The 14,393-nt window shown below is 42.3% G+C and overlaps 1 protein-coding gene across 9 annotated transcripts in view; it reads left to right on the top strand.

Annotated features, from left to right (window-relative positions):
• The window catches only part of TRAK1 (trafficking kinesin protein 1), a 186,792-nt gene that overhangs the window by 96,548 nt on the left and 75,851 nt on the right, over positions 1-14,393 (top strand). The window contains exon 1 of one of the 9 annotated variants that reach the window (XM_088462841.1): positions 7,205-7,337. The exons of 6 other annotated variants lie outside the window; for them this stretch is intronic. Coding sequence is in view for 1 of the 3 variants with exons in the window: in XM_088462826.1 (XP_088318952.1) it covers positions 9,997-10,108 (112 nt within the window). In the remaining 2 variants the exon portion in view is untranslated. Of the gene's footprint in view, positions 1-7,204; positions 7,338-8,114; positions 8,257-9,762; positions 10,109-14,393 lie in introns of those variants that run through there. 2 more of the 9 variants (XM_088462835.1, XM_088462826.1) reach the window with 2 other exon arrangements.

The raw sequence follows: 14,393 nt of genomic DNA, 5'->3' as shown, positions 1-14,393 counted from the left end.
AAGTGCACCGAGGCGCCACGGCACCCAGTTTGGGAACCACCCTGTTAGTGGCCAAGTTTCAAGACAGATGATACAAGTTTGCAATACTCTTTAGGGTAGACATGTTTACTGTATAAATAGGTTGATACAAAAGTAACTTTTTTACAGTATGATTTTAATAAGGTTGCTGTCTCACTCTGTTGGAGGAAGGAACAAGTGTTTTTAGGGAAGGTAAGACGGTGGGGATGGCCTAGCACACACTCTAATGCAGGGGTGGTGAAATAAGAGGCCCTCCAGCTGCTGTTAAACTACACATCCCAGGATGCCCTGCCTCAGTTTTAACATGTCTTGATAGCAAAACTATGGCAGGGCATGCTAGGATTTGTGTAGTCTTACAGCAGCTGGAGGGTTGCTTATTGCCTACCACTGCTTTAAGGGGACACTGCAACACCCCTATTTTGCCATGTTCATTTATTCAATGTCGGGAACTATGTAACTCTTAATCCAATTTATAAAATGAAAACCTTGTTTGGTAGGTATGGTTTACAGCACCTTTTTTGCATCTGTTTCTTTGCGCCGGTTCTCAAGAATGTCCGCCATAGCCTATATTGACTTTAATCACATGGTTAAAGTGCTTTGGAAGAAATGCATCTTCGCTCTGCCCCAATCCATTACAGCTAGGCAAATTAAGGAGTTGGGCATTATAAAATATGCAACTATGACTTAAACAAGCATCAAGAGTTACAGCTTCAATAGTTGAAGATATACAAGACAAACAGTGACGCACGTGGGGGGGGGGGGTGTTTCGGAGTACCCAGAGACCTCACCTTACGTGCTGGTTGTACTTTTTCTGAGACGGGAACTCTCCATCTCTACGATATTCAATCGATGTATTGGGGTTGTTTGGGCAGGCACCTTCATAGGAAGTCAAGTAATTTTAACTATTTTGTAATTGGCAGTTTAAGCCATTGCAGCTAAGCAGAACTATGTAGTGTGTAAGCATTGTGTATTTTAAATATGTCGACAGTGACCATGTTGACATTCATCATGTAGACTGATGAAATGTCAAGGAAAAAGGAAAGGAATTCGTACAGAATTTTTTTTTGTGAGAATCACATTGTGTTAACCAACATTAAGGTATACAGATTATTACAGGCTTCTCTTCACTCAGGTTGGTGATGCTCCTTAGCGCCAAAGAAGTATGCACATGTAATGGAGAGAGAAGACTCTCTTTTTCTAAGGGCACTCTTATATGTTGTATTGTATGAATTTAAAATGTAAATTTTATTAAAGTCAGTTAAATTTATGTGTCTTTAGAAATGTCAACATATATAATAGTAATAGCAAGATATAATGTTGACATATCTTACCTAGTGGCCCAGAGACTACTCATCTTCTCCTGACGACTTCAGTGGCTCAATCGCGTCTTCCGGGTCCCATCGGTCATATGACTTCCAGGTCAGACCTCCAATGCTCCAAGTAGCTAGTTTACTGAAAATAATTAGTGTTCTTAAACCAGTATTTAGGACTAAACAATGTTTTATGACCAATGGTAAAAACATCAATACAACCAATGTTATATTTCAATCTCTTATCTTTGTTATTAGGTGTCTGAGGAGGGCAGGGGGGTGTAATATGATGCAAGTATTTTAATCATGTAATTTGTTCTCTGCCCCTCCCCATACACCTATATGGAACACCCTCTACAAATCCTGCGTTTGCCCTCGATTAAATGGGTTCTTTACAAAGCACATGTTTGGGTTTTTTTGGTGTTTCCTGTAAATTGTGTGTTTTGCATTGACTGAGGGAAAATGTTAGTTATCTGAAATCTAATCTCAAAATAATATGGGAAACTGTAACTTGTACCTTTTGTTTCCTACAGTCTATTTTAGATCAGTTCATTAGTTTACTATAATATCTCACCTACAGCGGCCACTTTATTAGGTATACCTAGCTAATATTGGGTACTACTCCTGTTTCTTATGCCAAATTCTAAACCTACTGTTCATCTGCAAGTCACAGCAGAAATTGAAAATCATGAGTCCAGGCAATGTGTTTATCTATACTGTTTTGGTCATCCTGAACCCACTGTAGCTTCATTTTATTGTTTTTAACCACTTAACGGACTACTTTTTTTTTTCTTCCCAAAAACCGCCCAGACATTTACAGTTTAAAAAAAAATTAAATAAATGAAATAATTTTAGAACATTTTAAAAAAGATACTTAAAAAAAAAATACATCTAGTGGTTGTCTCACCCCCTCCCCTGATTGTAAAATTACCTCCAGCCTCCCCAAGTGTCAATAAATTTCTCAGCAGCAACATATCCCCAGTCTCATTACCCCCTACCCCACTAGTGGTGATAGATCCCCAGTGGCACAATCCTCCCAGCGCACAAACTATAAACCTGTAAAACTGCCACCCTCAAAGGTAAATAAAACTTGGGTGGGCATCACCCTCCCCCAGTGTCAAAAGAGCACCCTCTGTTACCCCACGACATTGACCCTTCCTCCTAAAGCAGAGTGTATGTCAGGGGGGCTGATCATCAGTCCCCTCTGCTGTAGCTGATGTACTTGCAGAGTTCAATCGCACAGTGCTCAGAGTGGGACGAAGTTCTCCTCTTTGTAGTTTTAGATTTCGGCACATGAGCCCCAGAGTGCTGTTCACATGGCATTCTGGGGTACACTTTCGGCAGTGATGTCTACTGTCAAAGACCACAACATCACTGTTTGGGGGCTGGAGGAGGAAAAGACCCGTTCTGCACATGTGCAGAAAGGATCTCCTCTGAAATCATGGGGGGGGGGGGATAAAGCAGCAGACACGGTCACATTGGATGCGACCATGTCGGAGAGAGCCCAGCAGGCTGCAGTCACATCCCATGCACCCATGCCAGGTAAGTGGTTAACTAATAGGAGTGTAAACAGCTGTGATCTTAGCTTTTCACTTTAAAGTTCACACTTTAATGTAATTTGAGACATACTCTTCTGCATACCATTGTTGTAATGCATGGTTATATGTGTTACTGTCAAATTCCTGACCACTGAAATTTGGCCATTCTCTTCTGACCCCTCTCATTAATAAGCCATTTCACCCACATTACTATCACTCACTGGATTTTTCTTTTGCTCACCATGCACTGTAAACAATAGGGACTATAGGTGCCCATCCACCAGACGATTAAGTTGAGCGATTGAACGATAACAATCATTCATAAATCGTTTGCAAAAATGTCTAAAGCAACTAGCAATGCGCGTGCCCGCTGGTCATTTAGACATCTATCATCGTGCAAACATGCTGGACAACCTGACGATAACATCAGGTTGAGCATGTTTGCAGATGATTGATGGGCCTGCACTGAATGACTGCTCGTTCAGTGCAGGCTCATCACCGACTAACAAACAACTGCACGATTACAATGTTGTAATCATGCAGTCGTTTTCATGTCTGCTAGTGGATGGGCACCTTATTATGCGTTAATATCACAGAAGATCAACAGTTTCTGAGATATTCAAATTATCCCTTCAGGCACAAATAGTGGTCATTTAGTTCTAAAGGCGAGTATCCACTACTAGATATACAAACGAAAGCACTATTACGACATTGCAATTGTGCTCTCGTTTGTATATCTAGTGATGTGCCTAAACTGAACGTTCACTCGTTCAGCCCAGGTACATCAATCATCCCTGCACATGCTAAACCTGACTGGAACGTCAGGTTGACCAGTATGTATGGGCGATGATAGATGTCAGAAGCGACCAGCGTGCATGCGCATCGCTGGTTGCTTCCGACCAAAACATGCCCGATGCATGCGCGATATGCAAGCGATTGCACGATAACGACGTCGTTATCGTGCAATTGCTTGCTAAAATCGCCTAGTGGATACCCCCCTTAACTCATTCTGGTTTATGGTCTGAAAACAACTTAATTTCTTGACCATGTCTGTATGCTTTTATTTATTGACATGCTTCATATGATTGGTTGGTTAGATATTTACAAACAGGTTTACAGTACCTAAAAAATAAAAAGTGTATATTTACTAGTAACTGTATTTCTAAAGTTTCACATTTGTTCTGTCTGTTTTAGAGGAAAAAATTCACTTTTCCTCATACCTTCATATTACTTACACTAAACTATTCATTTTATAAAGGAAATTTCCAGTTTAACGATTGTTAAAACCTTACCTATATTTAATTTAAACAATGTCCATTTACCCCTCACACAATGCCTATATGATATGAGAATAACCTAATGCTAGGGTTCCACTGGTAGCTTCATGATATATCCACAAGTCTCTAAAATGTGCTACTAGGAAGCTAATTATTTGTTGTTATACTGAGTATGCTGGGCATAAACTATACAATTATCTGTCAGACATCTGTCCAATCTGGCTGGTTGGAACAAAAATCTAGTAGTGTATGGGAGGAAATGACAATCGAGCATTTGCTCACAAACAAAAACAGACAAAAATCCTTGTTCAGATAATTTGTTAAATCAAACGTAGTTAACCAATTTGAACAATAATTTTTGTCAGTTTTCCAGTGTTTGGGACCATATGATCGAATATCATTTCTCCCATGCATTACCAGGTTTTCATTCCTACTAGCCTGATTGGACAGATGTCTGACAGAAGATTGTATAGTGTATGCCCAGTGTAAGATATCAGTGCATATGTGGCTTTCTTTCTCATTTAGTATTTTTCCTTCACTTAAGCTGTGCACACACACACTACAATTATCGGGGCGATCCGCCCAATATCCGCGGATTGGCCCGATAATTGTAGCGTTTGTGCGGCCGACCGAGGATTAAATATCGCTCGATGGGACATGCCGGATTGTCAAGCATGCCTGTCCGATGCGATATTTGTGAGTTAAAATGTCGGCCCCATCGGGCAGTGTATGCCCAGCCGCGGCCGACAGACAGACATTTCCTGTGTTATTTCCCATCCTTCCCTATCTTAAGTGCCTTGTTGGGATTCCCCTGTCGGTATTGAGACCGGCAGCATCGCGGCCGCCGGTCTCATAACTACATCCAGTATTAACATTAAATCATTTAGTTCATCACAGGTAAAATGCAAATCATTGCTAACAGGCAGTTACCAGTTGTGAAGATGTGTTGAAATTACACTGCTGGAAATGGCAAGGCGATTAATATTATCCTTTATTTATATGGCGCTACAAGGGTTCTGCAGCGCCTTACAAAGTACATAAGCAATTGAGCACACAAGAAAACAGTAATTAAGAATAAAAAAACAATGCAGGACAAGGACATGGTTTATAAACTTTGCTTTATTAGCGATGAGAACACTTAAGCAGCAGGGCGTGTTAAGATGCATACACACTAAGAAATATATCGGACGATATATCGTTGCGATGTGGATCGGAATGATATATCGGCTACATCGATCAGTGTGTATGGGTGATTGCGTGCTTCCATATGTTGTTCGTCATATCTTGCAGTGTGTACAGCCTGCCTGAGATATAGTCTAGTGTGTACCCAACTTAAGGTGCTGTTGTGGGGAGTAACTGATAGTATAAGTAAGGGAAGGCGAAGCACATGAGGGAAGAGCTTGTGAGCTTTCATTCTACTTTCAACTGAACTTTTCTGATCATTAATTAAAAATGTCTTTTAATGATCAGTAGCTGCTCATAAATTATTGTGTTATGCATTGTGCAAGTTCCAATTCCAGAATCAGTATGATATCCCGGCTGCCGCATGGCCGGGAGTTCGATTCCCGGCAGCCCGACAAAACAGCGGAGCCCGGCAGCGGAAGCCCGACAGCGCTGGAAATCCCGATCGTGGTAAGGTAAGTATCAACTAATCTAACCTAACCCTCCTTAGGGGTGCCTAACCCTGACCTCCAACCCTGTACCTAACCCCCCCTCTAAGTACCTAACCCCCGTCGGGGAAATGAGCGGCGTCTAGATATAGACGCCGGTCATTTATCCCACGGCGGGATAAAGCAGTCGGGAAGCCAGCTTCCGGGATTCCGGCAGCCGGCTTCCCGATTGTATACCCCAATTCCACCTCCCTCCCTTTGTTTACATCAGGATTTGTGCACCTTCCCAACCCAAATTTTATGGATTCTGCTTCTCCCTGACCCCATTTATCTTGTTCCTCTCTGCTTCTCTCCACTGGGTGCAGGGTCTCAATGTCATGACATCATGATCGTGACTGCCGGGAACAGGTGCCATGGAGAGCTAGGATTCTGGGCCTGATTCAGACCCGCTCGCAAGCGGGTCGATGTAGGCCCAGTGCGCATGCGCACGACGGAGGCGGCTCCATCGTGCGCATGCGCGAGACCCGGATAGCGACGGGCAAGCCGTCGCTCCGGGTATCGCTACAAAGGGGGCGTGCTGTCGATGGTGAGTGACAGCATGCCCTCTTTGGTGGGCGTGCTGGAGGCGTGGCTGCCCAGACGGAGGCGTTCCCATGGGAACGCCTACTGTCTGGGGCCGGCCCCACTGACATCACAAGTGATGTCAGTGGGAGTGCTCTCGGCTCTGATAGAGCCGAAAGCACTCCAGGACTTGCGGCAACGAGACCCTACCACAATGGTCTCGTCGCAAGCCCGATGGTCTTGACCATCGCGACCGTCTTCCTGGCCGCTCGCTATAGCTGTGGGTCGAGCGACCAGGAGGCCGCTCTAAAAATTAAGAGGGACGGCCCTGATTCAGAGCGTCCGGCTCTGAATCAGGGCCTCTGTTCACTCAGCTAGTCATCAGGTAAATTGCAGTGCCTTACGCTATCCTATAGCCCCTAAATGCAGCCAAATACAACACCTGGACTAGGGCACAGATGAGGAGAGCAAATGACGAGTGGGAGGAGGGGCCAGATGCTGGTATATTCAGCAGTGCAGTGGTAAGCAGTCTAGACCAGGGGTTCTCAAATTCTGTCCTCAGGACCCCACACAGTTCACATTTTCCAGGTCACCCAGCAGGTGTATAGGCGTATTCATTACTCTGACACATTTTAGAAAATCCAGGTGGAGCTAATTATTTGACTTGTGATTGTGAGGAGACCTGGAAACCATGCACTGTGTGGGGTACTGAGGACCGAGTTTGAGAACCTGTGGTCTAGACTACTGGTTCTCAAACTCTTTCCTCAGGACCCCAAACAGTGCATGGTTTCCAGGTCTCCTCACAGAATCAAAAGTGAAATAATTAGTTCCAACTGTGGATCTTTTCAAACATGTCAGTGAGTAATGAATACACCTGTGCACCTGCTAGGTGACCTGGAAAATGTGACCTGTGTGGGGTCCTGAGGACTACTGGTCTAGACATCTTGAGCTTCTTATGCCTGCAAACCCTGCCCTCCACAGTGACTCGCTAGCACAAAGGCTGTACAGTAGCATTAAAAAGAAGTAAGTTTAAAACACAATGGCTTTGGGTGGTAGGCTAACCCCCTAGGTCCCTCCGGGCCCTAGGTGGCCATTTGTACCGCATTATCCATAATCTGGCTATGGGTGCAGGATGTGTGGTGCAGGTGAACTGCACACCCTGCACCCAATATAGATACGTCACTAGTCCTGCTGTACCAATATTAGTTTAGTTCTCCTCCCCTATCCCTGGCCTGTACTGCATCACAACCAACACTATTACGATCATAATTTGTGTTATTTACTTACTCACACTTCACAATCCAGCTCTTTTTTTTTTCTGTTTTGAACAAACACTGTTGTGCTGGTCTATATGTTTTTTTTTTTTTTTTTAAATTGTGTGTGCGTGTCAACACTTTATTTGCTTTGTCCTGCCATTTAGCATTTATTTTCTGCAATATAATAATCAGGCTCATGTGTACAGAGACAAATGCATGAGACTGATCTTGAGAATGCAGGTTGCTCATGTTGCTTTCTTTTGGTAACCCTGCGGACCCTGCACCGAGTTTGATGCAATTTGTGTCTAATCACAAACCTAACATAAATCCCCATTGGGAAAAATCAAAAGGGCTGTGCGGGAGACTATGTAAAGCATGGTGTGGGACCTATAACTGAGAGACCCATAGGCTGGTCAGCACGGGGCTTAGGGATTTTTTGCTCTAAGCCAGAGGTTCCAAATCGCAGTCCTCAAGGCACCCTAACAATCCAGGTTTTAACTATATCCATGTTGACCACAGTTGACTTAATTAGTACCTCAGTCAATTTGATTTAACCACCTGTGCTCAACCATGGATATCTCTAAAACTTGAAGTGTTGAGGAGCCTTGAGAACCGTGTTTGGGAATTTCTGATTTAAGCCGACCATTCACGCCAAAACTTTTCGCAGGGCAAGTCTCCTCATCCAGGTGTGTGTTTTTTTATTTTTTATTATTTGCTGGAATAATTTAAATATGGTTGCAGCAGCTGGAAAATGTTTGGGAATCACTGTGCTACTCTGAGTATGCCCTTACTGTGCTAGGAGAAAATGCATTTAACAGGGAAAAATTATTTTATGTCCAACTCTGCATGAGTAATTGTTTGTGAATAAGGTGAAAAAAGTTGAACGTTTCTATATTGGCAAACAGCAGCTTTTGAATGAAGCTTCTCTGTGTAGAAGAGTTTCCCAAATTCTGCCATTACAGTCCAGGTTTTAAGGATAGCCATGCTTGAGCACAGGTGATAAAATTAGTACATCAGCCAATTTGATTTAACCATCTGGGCTCAAACATGGATATCCTTAAAACCTGGACTGTAATGCTGGAATTTGGGAACCTCTGTCCTAATTTCTTATTAATTAGAGAACAAATCACTGGTACACCATTTAGGTGATAGATCAAGGTGAATTTCAAAATTCTGTGTTTTCCAGCCCAGAATAGCTGGTCTTTAAAAGATTTGGGGGCACATGTATCAAAGCTTGATGTGAGATAAAATATATATCACCAACCAATCAGCTCCAAACTATCATTTCTTAAACACAGCCTGCAAAATGTAAGTTAGAAGCTGATTGGTGATATATATATCTCACAATTTAATCTCACATCAAGCTTTGGTACATGTGCCCCTTAGTGTAACAGGAGTTCCCAATGATTAGTCTGTTCCCATTGAGTATGATGTATCAGCATTTGGGCAGTAGAAGTGGAAAAATGCATTTTATCCTTTAATGGTTTTAATATATGTAGTAATGTAAAACTAATTTGATGTCAGCGTTTCTATCTTGTTACTTGGTAGTAAAAAAATGCTGTGATCTATGGATATGCTAAAATGTACATAAAAATGTATTCTTTTTTTTTACATTTGTCTTTTTGTGCATCTTAAACAAGCAGTAAAAACAAATCTAGAAATCTAAATCTATGAATGAATTGGGGTCTATCTAACCACCTTTATTTTCATTAGTCTAGCCCTAGTATCAATTTTTCAATTCTAATGAGCAAAGGCAGTGAAAGAAAATCCAAATTCATTCTGCAATTGTAGTGCAGCTCTTTCTAGGTCCTGACAAGTGTACAATGGAATGGTATTGGTTCCTAGTCGCTCACAGGGTTAATGAATCATTGACAGGGTAACCTGTTGTCACACCCGCAGTGAGATGTAGTCTCAGCCAACACTTCCTTACTGCAGTTGCTATGAAACTTGCTTGGATTCTACCATTCACAATGCAGCAGGGGAGGACTGGAATTAATGAATTGTCTTTTTACTCTGAAATTTATAGCTGAAATGTAGCTTTTGTGTTTTTTTTCTTTTGTTTAGTGTGTTATAAATGTTGCTGCATACTCAGGGCTGCTTCTAGGGTACTGAAATTATATTGCTGTATATATTTAAATAGGGATATTACAGGTGCAGCTTTTAGTTGGGTGTATCCAAAGTCCCTGCTGGTTCCACATATGTGTCAGCAGTGAGAGTGCTTAGGTTTTATCACATAGCCTCTTCCTGCAAGTATGTGAGTGAACGGGGATGCTGCCCCACGAATGGGGCTCCCGCTATCCCTGTGCTGTGCCATACATGTGGCCCCTAAGGGGCTATCCAGCATGTGCCTTTAACTGTTAACGAGCAGTGGCGTCCTTTATTAGTTTATCTCACCTGTCGTCCATCCTGGGATTTTCTTGATTCTAATGATGTCCTTTATTAAGCCATTAATTGAGGAAAGCTTTGAGTATGACTGTGAAAATGAACATGAGACACTTTATGATGATTCTTCCGAGCAGCTGGAGTTTATGGAAGAAGGTAAAATATCCTTATTTGTGTTTGACAGATCCAATGAACTTGTCATATTTGGTTGAAGAGGTAAAATGAACTAAATGCAGGTCACTGAATGTTGGGTTTGTCTTTGTGGACTGTTATATTTGACATGCACTATGCTTGTAATTATGTCATTACATTTGTACCCCTTGCGAAACATGTACCATTTCCAGGTTTAATTGTATGTTTAAGTCTAGTAGTATTGTTTTTATTGCACTGTTAAGCTGTCATGATACGTAACATAATATAATAGTATATATCTTAGACAACAGCCTCTGATCTAACCTTTTTTTTTTTTTTTTCCTGAAAATGTATACCCTTTTCATTTGCAATGGTGATCATGTGTCTTTCACCTGCACATGGATCAGTCTCTTGTTACCATGTGTCTGAGTGCTAGTGTTCAATATTGCACGTGGGTATATACTGTGCTTATTTACAAACACTATTGTTTTTATATCTTTTTTTTATTATTTTTATTTTTATTTTTTAGTTGTGCTATTCATAGTATGTTACTAGTATAGTAAACTTCAACTGTGTGGCTTTTTTTTCTATAGATCATTGTAAGAGACTGCTATCCTACAAAACAAATTTGTGACAAATATTTTATACAATATTCCAATCTTTCTCTGGTTTGAGGTTTTATTGATGCTGTATAGTTCTTTGTGTATGGTAGGAGTAACTGTAGTAGTATTACTTATTCCACATGCTTTATTTAGTCACGTCTGCTTTTTCCTGTATTGTTTAACTTGTTTGTCACTTGATTGTTATATCTATAGAAAGTAAATAAACTGCAACATTGTGTATTTTAACTCTATTTACTGCATTATGCTGGCCATACACTCTGCAATTATCGGGACGATCCGCCCGATATCGGCGGATCGCCGCGATAATTGCAGCGTGTATGCGGGCGACCGAGGGTTAAATATTGCTCGGTCGGGCATGCTGGATTGTCCAGCATGCCCGTCCGATGCGATATTTACCCGGGAAACTGTCGGCCGCATCGGGCAGTGTATGCCCAGCGCGGCCGACAGACAGACATTTCCTGTGTTCCTTCCTACGGAAGGAACAGGGAAATGTCTCCTCCCCCGGGGGCGGAGCGCGGATGTCGGGCTATACACTGTGCGATTTCTCTCACAGTGTATGCCGGCGACATCTGCTGCTGGCAGGCAGCCAGATAAAATGTCTGTCGGTCTGACAGACATTTTATCTGGCAGTGTATGCCCAGCATAAGTTATATGTTTCAGTGTGTTATTGGATTCTTATATTAACGAGGATTCCTCCATTATTAAACATTAGTCAATTTGATTCCTCATATGGTCAATTTTCTTATTGTATGAAATAAATAAGCGTTCAGTTTTCGTGATGTAGAATTAACACTGGTAAATATTATTCTTGTTAGGGGTCCCACACATCAACAATCAGTTGGGCCAATTCAGTGTTTTGCCGATTATTTTGTAAAAAACAAATCAGCAATGTATAGGGTTCGCAGACCGCCGAATCCAATCATGACTTCCTGCATGTTGGATTTTGCCGTCCAATCGTGGCTCTATATTGGCAGTGTATGGTAACGATCAGCTGGTTTTCCTAGCTTTTTGACAATATAACAATCCACAGGCTAGTAAAATGACATCTGTTTTAAGGTGCCCATACATCTGCGACGGATTGTCGCGATGCAGCAAAGCGATCGGAAATGGCTATCTGCCCGGTGGAAACGCCGACCGCCCACCATCGATGTTCAGCGATCCGTCGCAGGATCGCTCAAATTTTACATGTAAAATGTCCCCGATTAGACAATCACGATAATTTTTTGATCGCAATCGTCAAATCGGGAAAATCCAACATTTTGGATTTCTGCGATCCTGTGATGCGATAATCCATCGCTGATGTATGGGGCCCTTTAGTTGATTTATGGGCACAATTCACAGATCCGAACTTTGGTGAAAATGATCTGCAAATTACTGGGAAACATCGTCATTGTATGGATGCATATAGGTGTATAGGAGAATAATTAAATCAGGCAAAATAACATGGGATGGGGGAATCATTTTTTGGTGTATGAACTCATTAAGTCTGAAGTTTTGACGTGTTGAATGCTAGGTTTTGGTATATGAATGTGTATTGCTAAATGCAATTATGAATTTGAGTATAACTTTTTAGTTGCTGATTGAAATTTTTAATTGCTGTTTACAAAACACTGTTCTGCCAGTGAACATGTAGGAAAGACGTGCTGCAGGGTCCGGCACACGTTCAGCCATTTTTACGAATTAGCACTTGTATATAAACATTGTGGAACTGATGCTGAGTTGGTTGCAATTGTGTCCCAAATCGCTGGCATTAAATGTGTTCACTAAAGAGCGATACAGTAGTTGCAACTCTTCTCATGCCCACAATGTGCGTGCAGGTGGTCTGCTGTAGCACATCTGCCAGGATTGTTCTGCTTGCGCAGTACAAATTAAATTGGCTTCAGTATTAAAAAAAAAAAGTCTCTTATATATCATATAGAGCTCTCCTACTTGTGTATGGGGAGGGTGGGTTCTAAATCGCACACAGAAAACACCCTTTTGTGTCCTCAAAATGTTCACTAGCCAATAAAAAGTAGTTGGCGTTAGCTAGTGCTGGCAGAGCATTGTGTATTTGTCTGTGCCAACAAGCACCCTCAAATAATAATGGAAAGGTGGACATATGTTTCTGTGCCAGTCTGTGTATGTTCACAATTACATAAACACCTTCGCTGCACCTTCCCTCCTACCCTTCCATGTATATATTCATGCAAATCTACATGTGTGCACAGCCTGCATTTCTTAGCTTGTGCAGAATGTGCAAAATGACATATGTCTGACTCTGCATCAGCCACTTTGTTGTTATGCAGCCTCCTAAGAGGAATTCATGCACCTAGTGAAGGTTCTCCTTGGGGGATCCAGACGGAATCCCGACACCTTAAAGAATCCCATCACCGGCATTCTGACGGTATGTACTGGGGTTAGGGGGAGAGTTAGGGCTATTTCACATTTGCCGGTTTTGGCCGAGCTGCAAAAAGCAGCACGTTTTTTAGCCGGGTTTGAAAAATAGATAAAAGGGAAGCAGGTGGGTCCTTTCACACAGGCACGGCACGGTCGCTGTGTTACAGCCGGGAATATCCACAGTGCAGGACGGCTGCCGTGCGCGTCCCTGCACGCCAGTGGTGTAAAGGAAACAATGCTTCCTATCACACACACTGGTTCTGCCATCCGGGATAGTGCAGCAGCTGCTGCTGTGCATGCCCAATTGGTTTAAAAAATATATAAAATAACACACCTTGTGAAAGGCACACAGGGCAGGAGTAAACCCAGACGGCTACTGCTAGGTTCTTCACCGGCCATCCAAAACCGACAAATGTGAAACTGGCCTTAGGGTTGGGCACTAATGGGGGAGTGATGTGGTTAGGTTTCGGGCTGGGGGAAGGGTAGGGAGATGGGGAGGGTTAGGATACTGACCGACAAGTGTCCGTATCCTAACCCTGTCAGGATGCTGGCATGTTCTGACCACCGGTATCCTGAGCGCCGGCATCCTGTACTCAAGATTGTGTAAAATGGTATGGAACTTTGTAGCTCCAATGACCTTATACCCACTAGAACTTGCATTTGTGGTCAAGAGAGTCTGAATTGTGGAGCATTATCCAGATGTTGCTTGGTTCATTTACTTTTGTTCAGGACAAATGAATGCATTATCTCATTTAAGTGTCCTCTACTGACCCCTCTGGTCATAAGTACATGATCTCGGCAACCACTCCATGAAAACTCCTGTACGACATGGATTGACACTGGTGTTAAATGCACTCCGACTGGATAAGGGCCCACTCCACCGCTATCCTTACCACTAATTGATCAGTTTCACAGTTGCAGGACACAATTAAGTTAACAATAGGATGTAGTCTGCATGCCCTTGGTTGGGGATGCCGGTAGTCACAATACTGGTGCCGAATCATGGCAGCAGTCGGAATCCCGGCGGTAAGTGTTATGGGGAGGGTTAGATTTAGAGTCGGGGGTTAGGTTTCTCACCTGTTAGACTCACCCATTCTGTTGTGGCTGCCACATTTGGTTAACCTTACTTGCATATGAGTACCATTACTGACTTGCACTACATTTAAGCAGCCATTGTATGTAACGATTCATAATGTTCAGATTAAATACATAAAGTTTGGATCAGCTACCTAGATGTTTGTGGTTTCTGTTTTATCTAATTAAAGTACAAATTTAATTTGTATTGTATAGAATATTTGTATAGTTTTCAA

This window comes from Taudactylus pleione, unplaced genomic scaffold (genome assembly GCF_031769625.1).
Source record: "Taudactylus pleione unplaced genomic scaffold, aTauple2 ptg000053l, whole genome shotgun sequence".
In the NCBI taxonomy this organism is placed as follows: Eukaryota; Metazoa; Chordata; class Amphibia; order Anura; family Myobatrachidae; genus Taudactylus; species Taudactylus pleione.
The sequence above is the reverse complement of the archived record's forward strand: the minus strand, read 5'-3'. Positions and strand labels throughout refer to the sequence as shown.